This window comes from Chiloscyllium punctatum, chromosome 17 (assembly GCF_047496795.1).
Source record: "Chiloscyllium punctatum isolate Juve2018m chromosome 17, sChiPun1.3, whole genome shotgun sequence".
Lineage (NCBI taxonomy): Eukaryota > Metazoa > Chordata > Chondrichthyes > Orectolobiformes > Hemiscylliidae > Chiloscyllium > Chiloscyllium punctatum.
This window is the reverse complement of record NC_092755.1, coordinates 60,726,576-60,743,764: the sequence shown is the minus strand read 5'-3', so window position 1 is coordinate 60,743,764 and position 17,189 is coordinate 60,726,576. Positions and strand designations below refer to the sequence as shown.

The following is a 17,189-nucleotide window of genomic DNA, read 5'->3' as shown; positions in this document are numbered from 1 at the left end:
AGATAAGCTATTTCTACTAGTAGAGGGGCTAATCATGAGATGACGTTGATTTAAGATAATTGGCAAAAGAAAGAATAACATAAATATGCAGCACTTTAGTTGAACAAAATGCCCCTAGACACTTCACAGGAGCAATAATAAGTAGAATATATCAATAAACAGTTATGTTCAATAAAGTTTGTTCATTGCCAACCACATGAGTATGAATCTGATCTGGTCACATTGGGGAGTTTAGTCAAAGACAACAGAAGGTGCAAATTGTGGAATGATTAAAATCAAGATGCTAAGAATTTGCGTTCTTTGGTCTGTTTCCTGGGACGCACACCGAGACAATCATCAATTCTGCCTGAAGAATCAGCTCAGTGAAAGGCGCTCTTTGGTCTGCCCGAAACTTGTTGGTCTTCCAGAACTGAGTATTACAGACTGGCACACTCCAAAGTCCAGAACTACATGCTGAGGAACACACTGATGCTTGCTGCCAAGCTACAACAGAGAAAGACTACCCCGACTGAGTTCTTTCTGCTGATGTGAGTGGGGGTCCACCCAATTATCGGACCATCCTGGTGCCTCAAATATATGTAAATACAGTCTTATACAAGTAGGAATTGCCTTTGGTTTGTTTGCTGGATAGAGACACGCTCCGATGCTTGTTTGTTTCTTCATATGCCACTGTACAGAATCGAACTGCTTCAGTGACCATGCATGTATGTAAAGGTACTTTTATGAATTACGTATAATTTTGAAATAAAAACAAAGAAGAGGCCAGAAAGTAGAGTCATAGAGCCATTGCTCTGTACAGCATGGAAACAGACCTTTCAGCCCAACTCATTAATACTGACCAAATATCCGAGATAAATCTAGTCCTATTTGCCAGCATTTGGCCCATATCCCTCTAAACCCTTCCTATTCATATACCCATTCAGATGCCTTTTAAATGTTGTAATTGTACCAGTCTCCACCAGTTCCTCTGGCAGCTCATTCCATACACGTACCACCTTCTGCATGAGATAATTGCCCCGTAAGCCTCTCCCTGTGTTCAAACCCTCCAATCCTGGCAACATCCTTGTAACTCTTTTCTGAACCCTTTCAAGTTTCACAACATCCTTCTGACAGCAACACTGACATATTACCTGGTGGCCTTTAACACCTAATAATCCCTTTCTCCCTTTTTACAATCCACATGCTCAAAGTAATTCTCTAAAATTTAGTCTAATCTAACATGTGACAAAGCAGCATTTGAGTCAGATTCTTTCTCATTAGAATGGACATCACTGGCAAGTCCAGCAACTGTTCGCCATTCCAATTGCCCTTTAGAAGATAGTGGTAAAAATAAATAAATAGTGGGTCTGGAATGAGGTAAGCCATTGAGGGATTAGAAAATAATTTCGAGAATTGTGAAATTAATACACATATTGACTAGGAGTTAAATGTAGTTCAACAAATATTCGTGTAATGGGTGAATAGAACTTGGTGCTCAGATTTGGCTAACTTCAAGTTAATAGATGTTGAGTAGGACTGTCTTGAAATAGTCAGGTCTGGAAGGAACAAAGACATGAGTGAAGGTTTGAGCAGCAGAAAACTTGAGGTAGTGCCCATTCAGGTGGTGTTACGGATGTGACTGTTTTGGTAATGGCATGGGTATGGGGATTGGGGTGTGGAGGGAGAGGATTCCCTAGGGATTAAATGTGACACTGAGGTTCTGAGGAGCCTGGTGTAATCTCAGACTGCTCCTAGGAAGAGAGATGCAGTTGTTACCCCTTGGAACTGGTAGTGACAAACCATGACTTCATTCTTACCATTAGTAAATTGGATGGAAATGTCTGCTGACAACTTCGCAACAGTAGAGGAGCTAAGGGTGGTAAGGTAGAGCAGCATGTGTGTTACAATCAATGCTGTACTTTAGGATGGCATCGATAAAGGAGGACATTTTGAGTAGATTGGTCCTACTCTTGTTGGAATTTGAAGAATAAGAGGTGACCTTACTTAGTCATGCAAGATTCTTAGCGGACTTGACAGGTTAGGTGTGGAGAGGTTGCTTCCCCTTGTGGGAGAGTCTAGGGCAACCTCAAAATAAGGCCTATGTAAAACAGGGATGAGGTGAATTTCTTCTCTCTGAAGCTAGTGAATCTGGGGAATTCTTTACTGCAGCGGGATATTAAGGCTTGGTCATCAGGTATATTCAAGGCTAAAGTAGACATAATTTCAATCAAGAAGGCAATCAAAAGTTATGAGGAAAGAAGTAAAATGGAGTTGAGGATTTTTAGATCAGCCATGATCTTATCGAATGGTGGAACAGACTCAAAGGGTTGAATGGCCTACTTCAGATAATCTGTCTTATGTTCCGATAGTGACATATTATTGAGTAATAGGAGGTGGGGCAAAGATTGATCCTTGGGAACACCAGAGATAAGAGTACAAGGAACATGAAGAGAAACCTTTACAAGTAAAACTCCGCCTTTGATTGGATAGATAAATCAGGGGCAGGTGAAAAAGTAATTTCTGGAATGCACTGACGAAATGGGTATTGGCAGCAGTTTTATCAGTGATTTATGAAAGGTTATTGGGCATGTACTTGAAAATGGAACAGTCAACCAACTATGAAGAAAGAGTAAGGGAGTGAAGCTGGCTTTATCAAAGAGCCAGTACAGGCACAGTGCATCAAATTGCCTCCTTCGCTGAGTTGGAAAGGGCAAATCTTGGATTTTCAAGGTTACTTTGCTGATGCGTAATGTTGTTAAATATACCAATGGACATTGGCAAGCAAATAGAAAATGTTGGAAAAACTCAGCAGGTCTGGCAGCATCTATTGAGAGAAAGCAGTGTTAACGCTTTGGGTCCAGTATCTTTCTGCAGAACAGGCCTTAGCTGTAATATATTTAGAATAACTCCTAGGGTTAACAAAACACTAGAGAGCTGGCAGGCATTACCTGAAACAAACTTAACTGGATGAATCTTAATAACCTTATACAATTACATTTTGCTAATGGAAGACAAGGTGAATCCCCATTTTGTTTTGCCATTCCAGCAGTGGTCCTTCAGTAAACCCACTGCCTGCCAGGTTCCAGCTCTGAGATGTGAACTTTGGTTTGAGGCATTTCTAGATACAGGACAAGTCATGGACAGGCAAAGAGGGGAAGTCCCGGTTCCACTCACTGCCCTTCTCCTGATTCTGTGGGAGAAGCTACCCCAACCTCCCCCTGCCTCCTGCTCCCCCCCCCCCATTCCACGTACCGTCCACTCTTCACTTGAACCCTGTCATACGCCCCCTTCAAAACTCTCAGACCCTAACTCCCTCTCTGTCACTGAGGCACCATTCCCTGATCTCCTTCTTTTCACCTCAATCCCCCATTTCCCATTTTCTCTGAAACAGGAACATAGAACAGGAGTAAGTGATTCAGTCCATCCAACCTGTCGTCCCATATAACATGGTCATGGCTGATTGACACAATCCATGCTTTCCACGTAAGCCTGCATGCTACTGCTAATCAGAAACCTATCAACCCCTACTTTAAATGTCTTCAAGTACTCAGCTTCCACAGTTCCCCACTAAGGTAAAGAAGGGGCGGCATGGTGGCTCAGTGGTTAGCACTGCAGTCTCACAGCACCAGGGACCCAGGTTCAATTCCAGCCTCGGGTGACTGTCTGTGTGGAGTTTGCACATTTTCCCTGTTTCTGTGTGGGTTTCCTCTGGGTGCTCTGGTTTCCTCCCATAGTCCAAAGATGTGCAGGTTAGATGGATTGGCCATGCTAAATTGCTCATAATGTTAGGTGCATTAATCAGAGGGAAATGGGTCCAGGTGGGTTACTCTTTGGAGGGTCAGTGTGGACTTGTTGGGCCGAAGGGCCTGTTTCCACACCGTTGGGAATTTAATCTAATCTAATTCCAAAGGTTCACAACCCTCTGAACAAAAAAACTTCCTCTTTGTCTTGGACCTAAGTAATATCCCCTTTGTTTTTAAATTATGCTCCTGGGTCTAGTCTCCCTAACCAGAGGACACATCTTATCTACATTCACCCTATCTATCCATTTAAGCATTTCATAGGTTTCAAAAAGGTCACCTCTCATTCTTCAAAACTCTTCAGAATTCAGGTCTAGTTTGTTCAATCTCCCTTCATGGCGTGGTCCCTCCATGCTGGGAGAAAGACTGGTGAAAATTCATTACACTCCCTTTATGGCAATAATGTTCTGGGATAAGGAGCACAAACCTGCACAAAGCACTGAAGGTGTGGTTTAATTCTGTTACAATTGAAGCAAGACTTCACTATCCTAAACTGGAATTGTCTTGCAGTAAACGTTAACATCCCATTAGCCTTCCAAATAGCTTGCTTCACCTCGATGTTTGCCTTCAGTGACTTATTGTTCAGGGAACCTCCATCCTTTTGTACATCAACATTTTCCAGTGTCTCACCATCTAAGAAATATCCTTTACATTTTCTCTTACCAAGGTGGATAACCTCACATTTTTCCACATTATATTCCATCTGTCACTGAGCCTGTCCGAATCCTCAAGGTTACCTCAGATTACAACAAGATCTTGATCAGATGGGCCAATGGGCTGAGAAGTGGCAAATGGAGTTTAATTCAGATAACTATGAAGTGCTGCATGTTGGGAAAGCAAATCTTAGCAGGACTTATACACTTAATGGTAAGGTCCTAGGGAGTGTTGCAGAACAAAGAGACCTTGAAGTGCAGGCTCATAGGTCCTTGAAAGTGGAGTCACAGGAAGATAGGATAGTGAAGAAGGCATTTGGTATGCTTTCCTGCATTGGTCAGAGTATTGAATACAAGAGTTGGGAAGTCATGTTGCAGCTGTATAGACATTGGTTAGGCCACTGTTGGAATATTGCGTGCAATTCTGGTCTCCTTCCTATTGGAAAGATGTTGTGAAACTTGAAAGTGTTCAGAAAGGATGTTGCCAGGGTTGGAGGATTTGAGCTATTGAGAGAGGTTGAATAGGCTGGGGCTGTTTTCTCTTGAGTGTCGGAGGCTGAGGAATGACCTTATAGAGGTTTATAAAATCATGAGGGGCATGGATAGGATAAATAGACAAGGTCTTTTCCCTGGGGTGGGGTAGTCCAGAACTAGAGGGCATAGGTTTAGGCTGAGAGGGGAAAGATATACAAGATACCTGAGGGGCAACTTTTTCACTCAGAGGGTGATGCATGTATGGAATGAGCTGCCAGAGGAAATGGTGGAGGCTAGTACAGTTGCAACACTTAAAAGGCATTTGGATGGGTATATGAATAGGAAGGATTTGGAGGGATATGGGCCGGGTGCTGACAGGTGGGACTGAATTGGGTTGGGATATCTGGTCGGCATGGATGAGTTGGACTGAAGGGTCTGTTTCCGTGCTGTACATCTCTATGACTCCTAAAGCCACATTGTTTTGTATCATCTGCAAATATGGCAACATCACATTTTGTCCCCAATTTCAAATAATGGATATAAATTGCAAACAGCTAGGGCACACATACTGACCCCTTGCAGTACTAGTCACAGCCTTTCAATGCAAGAATGACCCATTTATTCCTAATCCATCTTCTGTCTGTTGGACAATCATTAATCCAAGCCAGTCCATTTCCTCCTATATCACGTGCTTTAAATTTTTCTAGTTTCCAGTCCTGGTCACCATGTATCCATGTTACTGTCAGGGCAGTTAGATCATAATTAGATCAAATATCTCTAGTTGTGCCTTTAGATCATCTACCTTGTTGCAAATGTTGTGTGTAGAGTGCTCTTAATGTAGTCGTTTTGAAATAATTCCACTTTCAAAGCATACTAGTGCTCGACTTTGTTTCTCCTGGTTTCTACAGTTGGGGAGGCTCTGTGGAGAAGGAAATTTAAACAGCTGTCCTTCCACACTGCTGGCAACAGAATGTAGGAGAGGCACTGCCACATTCCTCTTCCCCATTACAGGAATTGTTCAGTCATTTCACGAGTTGTGGGATGTTATAATTGTGTTGATGGAAAATCTTTATGCAAGGCCCATCCAGTTGTAGTTTGCGTAGGGCCAGTAATTCCAGCCACAATGGAACAGGGCTATAGCAAACAGATGGGAACTAGACAGACTTTCAGCTCTGGACTGATATCTAAAGAAAAATGTGCAGGTTAGTTTTATTTTTGGGATGTGTTACATTAATCATCCACCCCCAATTGAGACAGTTCATCCTGTAGTAGATGTACTCCCATAGAGCTGTTTGTGAAAGTAGTAATGATGATATGCTTTATTGCCAAGTGAAGATGGTATAAAATAGGAAGGGGAATTTAGAGGTGGTGGCGATCATATGCCCTTGTATTTCTAAGCAGGGAAGTCACAAGCTTGGGGGGTTAATACAGTAAAAGTCTTGCAGTTGCTGTATATTCAGCATCAGTGATTCAGGAAGTGAAGAGTTTAGCTGTTGGACTGGGTACCAATCACATGGCTGCTTTAGCCCAGCTGGTGTCAAGTTGAAGGATTCAGTTAAAGCAATGCTATTGCCTTAAAAATTGGTTAGATTTATTGGAGATGTTATTGGCGTCAGGCAACAATCAAGTATTTACATAACTTGCAAGTTATCACCTAAACCCAAATGTTGAAACCTTGCTGCATGAATATGGACTGCTTCCTCCTGAATTGTAAACTGTATTGAACTGAATCCTAATTTTCAGTGAATAGCCCTACCCCTACCATCACTTATCCAAGTAGGTGAACGTAGATCTGAGGCAAAGTATCCTTTCAGTAAGATCACAACAGAAACAATTGACCTGCAATAACTAAATATTTTCCTTCATAGGCAGTACAGCCGACAGCCTCCTTAATTCCCATTTATTCAATGTTGCCAGTCTTTGATTGCACACTCCAACTCTTAATAGGGAGGGATACGGTGATGAAAGTAAAATTCTCATATAGCATGTAATCCAGACAAGTTAATGGGTTTAAACCCACCACCTGTAGAATAAAAATCAATCTAGAAATTTAAAACAGTCACTTCAATGATAATCCCTTTTTGTTCAAAAATGTGCTCTCAACTCAATAACATTACCCAGGGAAGGACTATCTGTCATCCTTACCTGGTCTGGACTACATGCAACTCCAACACTATTATATTGGGTAGTTGATTTTTTGTGTGAGTGCAGGTGTGAGACACAGTGAAAGACACAAAGTGCATGAATCTTTACTCTATTTCCACTACCAGGAAGATAGGAAAACACCCAAGTAGCCAGTGACAAGTACTGCCCTTCACATAAAAGGGCAATGCTGTGTGACCAAAACAGTGAAGGGGAGGTTAGGGACCAAATCAAAAGAGAGTTTGGGGGGAGGGGGGGGGGGGGGGGAAAGAAAGAAAAGAGAAAGAGGGGAAATAGTGCACTACACTCCCTGCGGCACCCACCTCTCCCTGAACAACTCCAGTGTGTTGGTGGACACAGTGTGCTCCTTCTCCAAGGACACCCGGGCTCTAACGTAACCGCCGAAGAGAGGCAGGCAGTCGGTCCTAACGACCCCCTCCACCGCCCGCTGCCTGGACCTGTTAATGGCCAGGCCCAGGAGCAGACCCACGAGGAGGTCTTCAGACCTGCCCTCCCTCCTCCGTACCGGGTGCCAGAAGATCAGGAGCATGGGACTGAAGTGCAACCAAAAGCAAAGGAGGAGGTTTTTAAGAAAATCAAAAAGGGAGTGCAAACGCCCACACCCAATATATACATGGTCCACGGACTCCACAGAACAAGCAGTCGGGCTGGGAGTCTGTGAACCACCGCAATCTGCAGTGCAGGGGACTGCTGCGTGCAGCACCCTCCACCCCAGATCCCTGAGAGAAAAGGGGGAAGGACTCCCACGTAGAGAGCCCTCCACTGGGGATCCCCACCTCCCGGTGGCAAGTGGGCACACCAAGGTGTGTCTGGACAGTAGATGAGGGAGACGAGGTGGACGGTGTGCAGCAGCAGTCTATATAGGGCCCTCCTTTTTACCTCCTGGAAAAGGAACAAAATTAAAATTCCGGAGGTGGCTCAGGTTGTGGGGCACAGGCTCCTGTGGGAAGTACGGGACCTTGGGGCTGGTAGTTGATTCTTAGCTGCTCTCCAACGGCCTAGCAAACCACACCTACAACACCCATATCCCATAAAATTTAAACTGTTCACTCTGCTCCTATTTTTCATCAAGGGCAGTCTAACTCACCTATTCACTTGTTTCAACAAAAACATTTAGACAAATTTTATTGAGATCAGGAACTTGTGCTCCAAGTTTGTGAACAGGTTATTAGAAATTGTGGGACTATCCTTTTCACTCACCAAGAGATTACAATGTCAATATGAACTTCATAGTGAAGAAAGTGTATGAGGTTGAGCAAGCAAATGCATAGGCACAAGCAAGGTAAATCGATAAACTAAGTGTAGAAAATTAGAAGAATTGCAGGTTCGTGATTTGGTCCGGTATTGGACTGTAGTGCATGCTTGTTTTTACATGAAGTCATTGTTTTAATGAGGTAAAACAGCTCAAATTCATTGCACATTTTTTAATTGCACAAATTTAAATATTAAAATTGAAAGGCATCTTTCAGTTACATACAGACATGGCAAAAATCATTAAGCTTTACATAAATTTGGAAAAATCAAATCTAGTATATAGTATGCATCCAGACACACAAGTACTATATTTAAAACAAAGCAGATTTGAGGACAAATTGTCATATCCCAGGACTACACTGAAGTGTTGTAAAGTATTGGGCCAAATTTACCTTTAACCACAAATCTTTTTTGTTTTAATGTTTACACCCATCTCCTCTAAATTAGGTTTAGAAAAAAGTGAAGACTGACAATACAGTCTTTAACTTCAATGATAGACCAATTAGGGTGCCATTGTGAGGAACCCAGTGTCTTGTAGAACAAGGTTGCAAAATCATTGATGCCTTTACAGACAAATCCATATGCAAAAGCTCTTAGTTTAAAATGTAACCATTTTAAACTAAGTGTTGAAATAGCTACTAGTTATGGTAAAAACAAGGCAACTTGTACAAGATGGTCTTGGGTATTTGCAAGCAAGCTTGTTTTGGACACAAGACTGAATCCAGCTCTACTTGAAACATTTGGGATGCACTAAAATCATTAAACAGCTATTAATTGGGGAAAAAGTTCACTTGTGAAAGTGTCCTCCCAGGTGTTTCCCAGAGTCAGTGGAGAGGACATATCACTGAGAGGAGATGGGGATCCTTCATAGTCAGAATCGCTAGAAGACTCAAAAGGACAGATGGGCTTTTCTTGGTCTTGCCTGGTTGGAAGAACATTTGTAAGTCCCAGATCGGTGATGAACTCATCTTCCAAGGGTTCCTGTTTGAGCTCCACTTGTAAGGGGTTTATTCTTTCATCCTTGTCACTGAAAGATGCTTGCTCAATTTTGATGGCAGTATCACTTCTCTGTACCAAGCTAGCTTCAGCAAGAGGCTTGTGATAGAAGTGGTCAAAGTGGATCAGTTCATTAATGGCTTCCAGCTTTGTTGATGGGGCCCCCAGAGCACTAGAGTAGGAGCCAGGTAGGGCACCATTACCTTCATTGTAGGCACACTCTCCCAGGTTCGCAAGAGATCGAGACTCTTCTTCACTGAATCGGAGCAAGGCTTCTGGGTCAAAGTAGTCCAGAAAGCCCAGGAAGAGATCAGACTGAGGGGAAACAAAGATTATGGTTAAGTGTTTCTGCAGCAATGAGCAAACATCAAAAACATAGAAAATTCCATGTAAATCATTAAATCAAACTGAATTTAAGTTCAGGTAATAGTTGCATACCTCATTGCTGATTGGAGGACCAAACTGGCCCATAATTACTGAATGTTTTAAATGGTGGCTGAAAGTCAGAGGCTTCAGCCAATTAGTGATTCTGTTACGTGGGTATAAATTCACTGACTGGAAAAGTCTCACTGCTCGTGTGATCACATCAAATCCTCAAACCATTGATATTTATTGCTTTACTAAAGGTTGATTAAATATATTAATGCTGAGCCGGACCTCAGGAACAAAATGCATATAGTGGAAGAGAAAGCAAAACTAAGTTTTATACTGGATTACAGATTCAAACTCCAATTATCTGGCGTGCTATTTTCATTTCAGGGTAAACGGTTGGTGAAAAAATGGTAAAAAAATAGAACTATGGATTCAAGTAGAAATTTGCTCAGTCCAAATGAATACTCAGTCAAGCTTAGTACATGGTGATAGTTAGATGACACTCAAGTTACATGACTTTACAAAATCAAAAGCAAAAAAGATTACTTGCTAATTTACTGTACAGTTGGGCTTCACTGAATTGCCTTCAAAAAAGTGTGAAACCAGCCCAAAAAGGTGAATGATTCAGATGGATTGAATTCTTATTAGAAAATCAAATATGGGTTAGGAAAAAAAATGATCTAATGGCACAACATATCCACGAAAGCCTTTATCAGCCCTTAATTGTAAAACATTGGAGGCAGCAAAAGTCTAGATGATAAATGGAAGCAGCTCATTTGCTGAACAAAAGATTTGATTGGATATCTGTTAGCTGCCTGATCCAACAGGATAGCTGGCATAGGCTGGAGACACTACTGCTTGCTGAGACCATTGCATTGGAGGTGAAAAGGCAGTTTTTCAGTGAATTTCCCTAACCCTGGCAGATCTTGCTGCCAACCCAGTTACATTATTCCCTCCACATCTCAAATCTTTAAATGACATCAAGATTCATTCTGTTAACCAACTTTTCAGTCACTGCACCCAACACATCCACAAAAGGAGTCAACATTTATTCCTTATTTCCAACCCAAGTGAAAATATATGGGGCCAAATGTTTTCAAATTAAAGAAAAAGCTGCCACGCACTATTAGTACCTGGTGAATGAATTTATCCCATAAGTGGAAACAGTCAAAGTCATTAGAAAATACAATAAAAGGAGGCTCATATAAGCCACTGACAATCTTTCATAAGTATAGGTATTGATAGACATGCTTCATTTAAGCTTTAGTTTGACTTAATGAATCCTAGAAGTGCTTTCACCCATTCCAACTGCCCAGGCCCAGTTCCTACCTCAGAGTCTGAAGAGTTATTGCTGTCAGTATCCATGTGGAAGCTGTCAGACTGGCAGACGTCTGGGCCTGCACCTGCTGCAGAGGCACACTTAGTCTGAGTGCTGCGGACTCAGCTGACCCAGCCGCCAGGCTGATTTCATCCACTCTGGCCTGGAGAAGTACCTGTTTGGCAAACAGAACAAAGACTTCAGTCTTCAACATAATCTTTCATTAAGACTTTACATTTTATTTACTAACATCTTGTCCCAGTGCAACATGGGCTGCTTTGTATGCTTTCCCTGTCAGCATGTAGCCTTCACACATCACCCCACTCATTCCTGAGTGGTGAAATTTTGTGACAAGTCTGGAAAGCACAGGAAGTGGGCACTGCTGTTGGCAAGGGGCTGCAGGACTCTACTGAGGACCCTTAAAGGCAATCTTGACATTAATCATTGGCCACTTTCAACCCTCCCCTTGAATCAGGCCTCAAACACAGCCAAGACACTGACGCTAGACCAGGTTGGGCTCCTGTGGTGGCTCCATGTCATACCAGCTACAGAGCTGTCAAGCAGTGGGCCAACCCCTTTCCCAAGGTGGCATTTCTTGCCCATGAGACAAATTTTACTTTCGAGATTAACACAGCTCCCTGCATTAAAGTTGTCATCAGGATTTTGTATAGACAATGACTGCAATAAGCCCCTAAATCCAGCCACACAACATTCAAGGCTAACACCAAGCCACTAAAGGAACTCTTCAGACAGGTGGCAAAAACCCAAGTGAGGTGGTGAGTTTAAAAACCTTCAGGGAGTGGGTAGCTCAGATGTTCACATTGCTGTCTCACAGCACCAGGGACCTGGGTTAGAGTCTAGTCTTGGTCAACTGTGTGGAGTTTGCAATTTCTCATGTCTGTGGGTTTCCTCCCACAGTCCAAAAACATGTAGGTTAGGTGGATTGGGCACAGCAAAAAAAAAAAAACAAACAGATTTACAGGGATAGGTGTAAGTGGGTGGGATGCTCTTTGGAGGGTCAGTGTGGACTTAACCACAGAATCCTACACAGTGTTGAAGCAATCAATGATTCTGACTGAAGCAGTGATACGGAAAGGAGAAGGAAACATGGAGATCAACTGATCACAGCAACTGAATGTAATGCTGTTAACAGTGTAGCAGTTAAAAATCAAACTCTGGCTAACATTCAACATTTGGAACTGGGTCAACCAAATTATTGACAGATTAGAAATAAAAGTTCAATATTGCCATTTGTGTACTGTATATGTCAATCTGTCAATTTAAAACTTGAAAAGGCAAACACTACTCCCACACTAGTTTCTCTTTCATTTGGTCTCAAAATAGCAAGCTTGAGAAATACCATTTTCATTTCAAACAAGTTCTACTACTGCTCCCTTTTCACATTGCAGTTCAGCCATCTTTTTAACCAGACCAAATGATAATGGATTGTGAATCAAGGAGGGATAAGTGATAAAATTCTCCTTCTTGGGAAGGTGCTCTGCAAACAGCAAGATGTTGCACCAATCTGTATCACAAAACAATGTGGTAAAGGGGGGGGGGGCAGCCGATGACATTTGCTCTATTTGGGCCCCAAGTGAAAAATCAGAAGGCATGTTGTTATGGGGTGTGGAGAATAGGAAAGCAAATGGAACAGATTATACAGTAATGTTCAATTCATTAGATGTGAGAATGTTGGAGTCTCCCTGATTAATAGACTGGAGTTACAATGATTTCAATTCCAATTCAAGGATACTATTTAATTAAAAATTCAGCATACTTAGAATGGCTTAACTATTAAACAGTGCTGGAGTAACTTAGCATTTCAGCAAGACCTAGCGATAAAATTAACCCCAACATGAACAAGGAACTAAATTTGATCAATTGTTAATTCATTCAAATGTCCCACTGGCAAGTAGCCAAGTTGAGGAAAGGAGGGGGCAAATCAGGGTTCCCGGATATGCAAATTTCAGTTTCCTGGTTGTCACAATTCCCCAGCTGGTTTGGACAGGTATTTAATTCTTAGTGGGCACACTCCACCAGCTCTCTGGGATGCAGCCAGTTTAAGTCTGAGAAATACTGGAAATCTATTTCATAGATAGAGAAAATATGAAATCTCCTCAAGCCTGTGCTTTTCAGTCTGTTTACCTTCTCTTTCTCTGTATCCAGAGCTTCCATGCCTAGTTTCTGCCGGAGAATCTGGTTCTCGGAGAGCAAGCTGTGTGTCTTTTCGTGTAGAAGCCGGTTCTCTATTTGCAGTTTCTGATTCTACCAGAGAGAAAGATGATGAAATTCGACTCTGAATACAAGAAATGCCAACATGCCTCTTCCCCCCAACCCCATGAAGAAAAACAAACCCCCACCCACTCACTGGGGAATGAAATCACCATCTCAGAGCCCATTTGAAGAATGATAAATAGGAAAGGAATGGAATGTTTACCCTCCTTACCTCGGACTCCATCTCCAACACTTGCTCTTCCAGTTCAGACATGCGGGCTTTCTTCCTATCTCGGGCTGTCTGAGCCGCCACCCTATTCTTTAGTTTCCTATGAAAAAAGGGAAACTATAGGATTTAAACAAAGATTTTCCCCCCTCTTCGCAAGAGATAAAACAATTATTCCTTCAACTTCCGCTAAGTTTTGGTTAATTATATACAGAGTCAGAAAAAAGTGGTATGGAGTGTTACGCAAGTTGAGTCAGCTGCCACGCAAGCAGAAAAGGAGCCAGGACATTAAAGCGAGAATTCAACAGCCCACCAAAACTCCCAAGTATTACAAGCTCAGCCACAGTCTTACGATCTAGAATATATTCAAGTTCATAGAATATTCACGAAAAACAAACATGCACTGCACACATACTACTGTCCCACTTTAAGTCAAAGAGCCTCCCAGTACTCCTGTCAACCACACTGCCCTGTCTCCCGGTTAAACAGTGACAGCCTACCTCCTCAATGCTTTCTCCTCGGGGCTGAGGTGAGTAAGCCGCTGCCTTTTCCTATGGACGTGGCCAGCCGCCGGCTGAGCCGGGGACGAGTCGTGGTGCGAGCCGCTCCGGGGCGGGTACACCACCGAGATGTGGCGGCTGATCTCCAGGCCACTCTGCTTCCCTCCCCCGGGGATCAGCAGCACCTTAGCGGAGCCCGCACTGTTCATCGCCACCATCTCCCCCCCCCCAGTAAACACACTCGCCGTTACAATGTATCAGGGCAATGGGAACACTGATACCGCCAGAGCTGGGGTGTCACATGAAACTGCAGTGGGAGGGGAAGATTACACTCGGCGTTCTCTCTCAGTCTGTTCAGAAACTGCTCTCCAGGGTCAATTTCAACCATCGTGTTTAAATACTATTGGCTGAGCAGCCTGTGCATCACTGAACAGACGGAGTCCTATTGGGTTACAGCGGTGACTTACTGAGGCAAGCAAAGGCACAGAGGGCGACAGAATTTGTTTATCAAGTTGCTGAAACCTGCAATCATTCTGCATATATATATATGTACATATAATCCCACCGTTAAGATCATGTATTTCTGTAAGGATGATACAGGATTACATATATTTTCAAATGTCATGTACTACTATAGCCAATATTAAGGATATACACACTATGCACATATCTGTAAGGACTTTAATTGCATTACTTATGTATCTGTACATTTATGTTTATAAGTAAATGTTTTGGTGTGTACCCATCTGTGATGATAAGATTTGGGTCTAATATTTTGTGTGTGCTATCCATATATGTATTTAAGTGCTCGAAGCTTCCTGCTTTTTATCAGACTGATGCAATCTTCTGAAAGAAAACCATTTCCTCCCCCAACTCTCCGGCTGTCAGTTAAGTGGAAAGTCACTTGTGTGTCCTCGATAGCTGGACTTATTGCATCATCTGCTGATTTGCATCATCTCAAGAGTTTTCAGTTTACTTGAAGCCTGTTTGTGACCCAGTATCAATCATCAAACTTCGAAAAGCAGACTCAAGGATTCGATGTTGTAAAACGTTAAGACATATGGTGGACAATTCTGGATCTTTTCATCCAAAATTGTTACTAACCTTCATGATGTAATAATACACGTAAACTGAATGAAAATACTCTATGTAGATTCATTCCTTTTGCCTCAAATTATTTCAGAAATATACAGTAATCATAGAATCCTTACAGTGTGGAAGCAGGCCATTCAGCCCATCAAGTCCACACTGACTCTCTGAAGACTATCCTACCCTGTCCATGTAATCCTGTGTTTCCCATGGTTAATCCACCTAGCCTGCACATCCCTGGACACTAAAAGGCAGTTTAGCATGGCCAATCCACCTGACCTGAACATCTTTGGACTGTTGGAGGAAACCGGAGCACCCAGAGGAAACCCATACAGACTGGGGAGAATGTGCAAACTCCACACAGTCACCAGAGAGTGGAATCAAACCCAGGTCCCTGGTGCTCTGAGGCAGCAGTACTGACCATAAAACCATCAGGTTAAAGCAAGTTAGGCACAGGTTAGAAATATTTCTCTGAAGTTTGGTTGGATTGTTCTTATTGCCATGTTGCAGTACCCAGGGAGCAACCAGTTCCATATGATTCCTCTTTAGCAGTTATCAGTGCTGTTGCAGCACTCAGTCATGATCACTGGTGTGCTTCGGGCAGCCTGGAGTTACAGCTCTGGACGTTATACCATTTCTCAATTGATTGAGCCCTTTTGAATGGATCAATTCAGAAGAACCCAATTGTCACCCAGTAAAACTCAACAAAAAGTGATCCTTTAAGGGTCGCATTGTTAGAGTGAATACAATAATTCCAATTAGATTAGATTCCCTACAGAGTGGAAACAGGCCCTTCAACCCAATAGGTCCACACCAACCCTCCGAAGAGTAACCCACCCCAAACACATTTTCCTCAAATTTATGCACCCCACACGTTGGGCATTTTAACATGGCCAATTCACCTGACCTGCACATCTTTGGATTCTGGGAGGAAATCAAAGCACCTGAAGGAAGCCCATGCAGACACAGGGTGAATGTGCAAATTCCACACAGCCTGAGGCTGGAATCGAACCTGTATCCCTGGCACAGTGAGGCAGCAGTGTTAACCGCTAAGCCACCATGCCACCTATTAAACCAGGATGCTTAAAATAAGCTGGAATCAACACCTTTAGAGAGACCTGGGTACTGTAGGGGGTACAGTGCTTTATTTCCCTCTGCAACTCCATTTTGATCTAGTCACCTGCAACACCCTCACCCCACCTGTGAAAGTTTGCATTGCTCATAATGGGCTTTGCTTGTAAATACTCAGTTGGGTGTTTTTACGAGATTTATTAGATTAAAAAACAACAAAAACAGTCATGGTCATTTTGGTAGTGGGAAAATGCTCAGTTGTGTTTGATAACACTTCTGGGTAGGAGGAATTGAGGACTGCAGATGCTGGAGATCAGAGTCGAGAGTGTGGCCCTGGAAAAGCACAGCAGGTCAGGCAGCATCTGAGGAGCAGGAGAATCGATGTTTCGGGGAAGAGCTGTTTATCAGGAAGACTTCATCAGCCCTTCCTGATGCAAGGCATATGCCCAAAAGGTCAACTCTCCTGCTCTGTGGATGCTGCCTGTTCTGCTGCGCTTTTCCAGCACCACACTCAACACGTCTAGGTAGGACAAAAAAAATATAAACTGGAGGGCTTTTGCGACAAGTAGTAGTGCCCCTACCTCTGGGCCAGAAGGCTATGGTTCAAGGCTCACCTGCTCCAGAAGTGTGTAATACGAGGTTGATTAGGAAAATGTAAGGCATGTTGGAGGGCTCTTGTGGCTCAGAAGAATGCCAAAAGGAAACATAGCAATGTAAATGACTGGAGTCCAGGAGAGACACAGCCATTAGGCCCAACACCTATTGTCCAAAGATTAACCCATCCAGATCCATTCCCCTCTGTCTAATGCACCTCACCTGCACATCCCTGGACACTTTAGGAATTTGTCATGGCCAATCCACCTAACCTGCACACCTTTGGACTGTGGGAGGAAATTGGAGCACCCGGAGGAAACCCATACAGACACAGGGAGAATGTGCAAACCCCACACAGACAGTCACCTAATTGAACCTGGATCCCTGGTGCTGTGAGGCAGCAGTGCTAACCACTGAGCTACCATGCCCCCCCCCCCCCACCCCCCCAAACCCCCCAAACTTGCCATCTCGGAGCAGTCAGTATTT

The 17,189-nt window shown here is 43.1% G+C and overlaps 1 protein-coding gene across 1 annotated transcript; it reads right to left on the bottom strand.

Moving 5' to 3' along the window:
• Positions 1 to 9,292: 9,292 nt before the first annotated feature.
• xbp1 (X-box binding protein 1) lies at positions 9,293 to 14,313 on the bottom strand. Its single transcript, XM_072587284.1, has 5 exons — positions 13,950 to 14,313; positions 13,456 to 13,552; positions 13,155 to 13,274; positions 11,021 to 11,184; positions 9,293 to 9,634 (listed from the first exon to the last, which is right to left on the bottom strand). The coding sequence occupies exons 1-5, from the start codon at positions 14,165 to 14,167 to the stop codon at positions 9,445 to 9,447; spliced, it is 789 nt and encodes a 262-aa protein (XP_072443385.1). The 5' UTR covers positions 14,168 to 14,313; the 3' UTR covers positions 9,293 to 9,444.
• Positions 14,314 to 17,189: the final 2,876 nt, after the last annotated feature.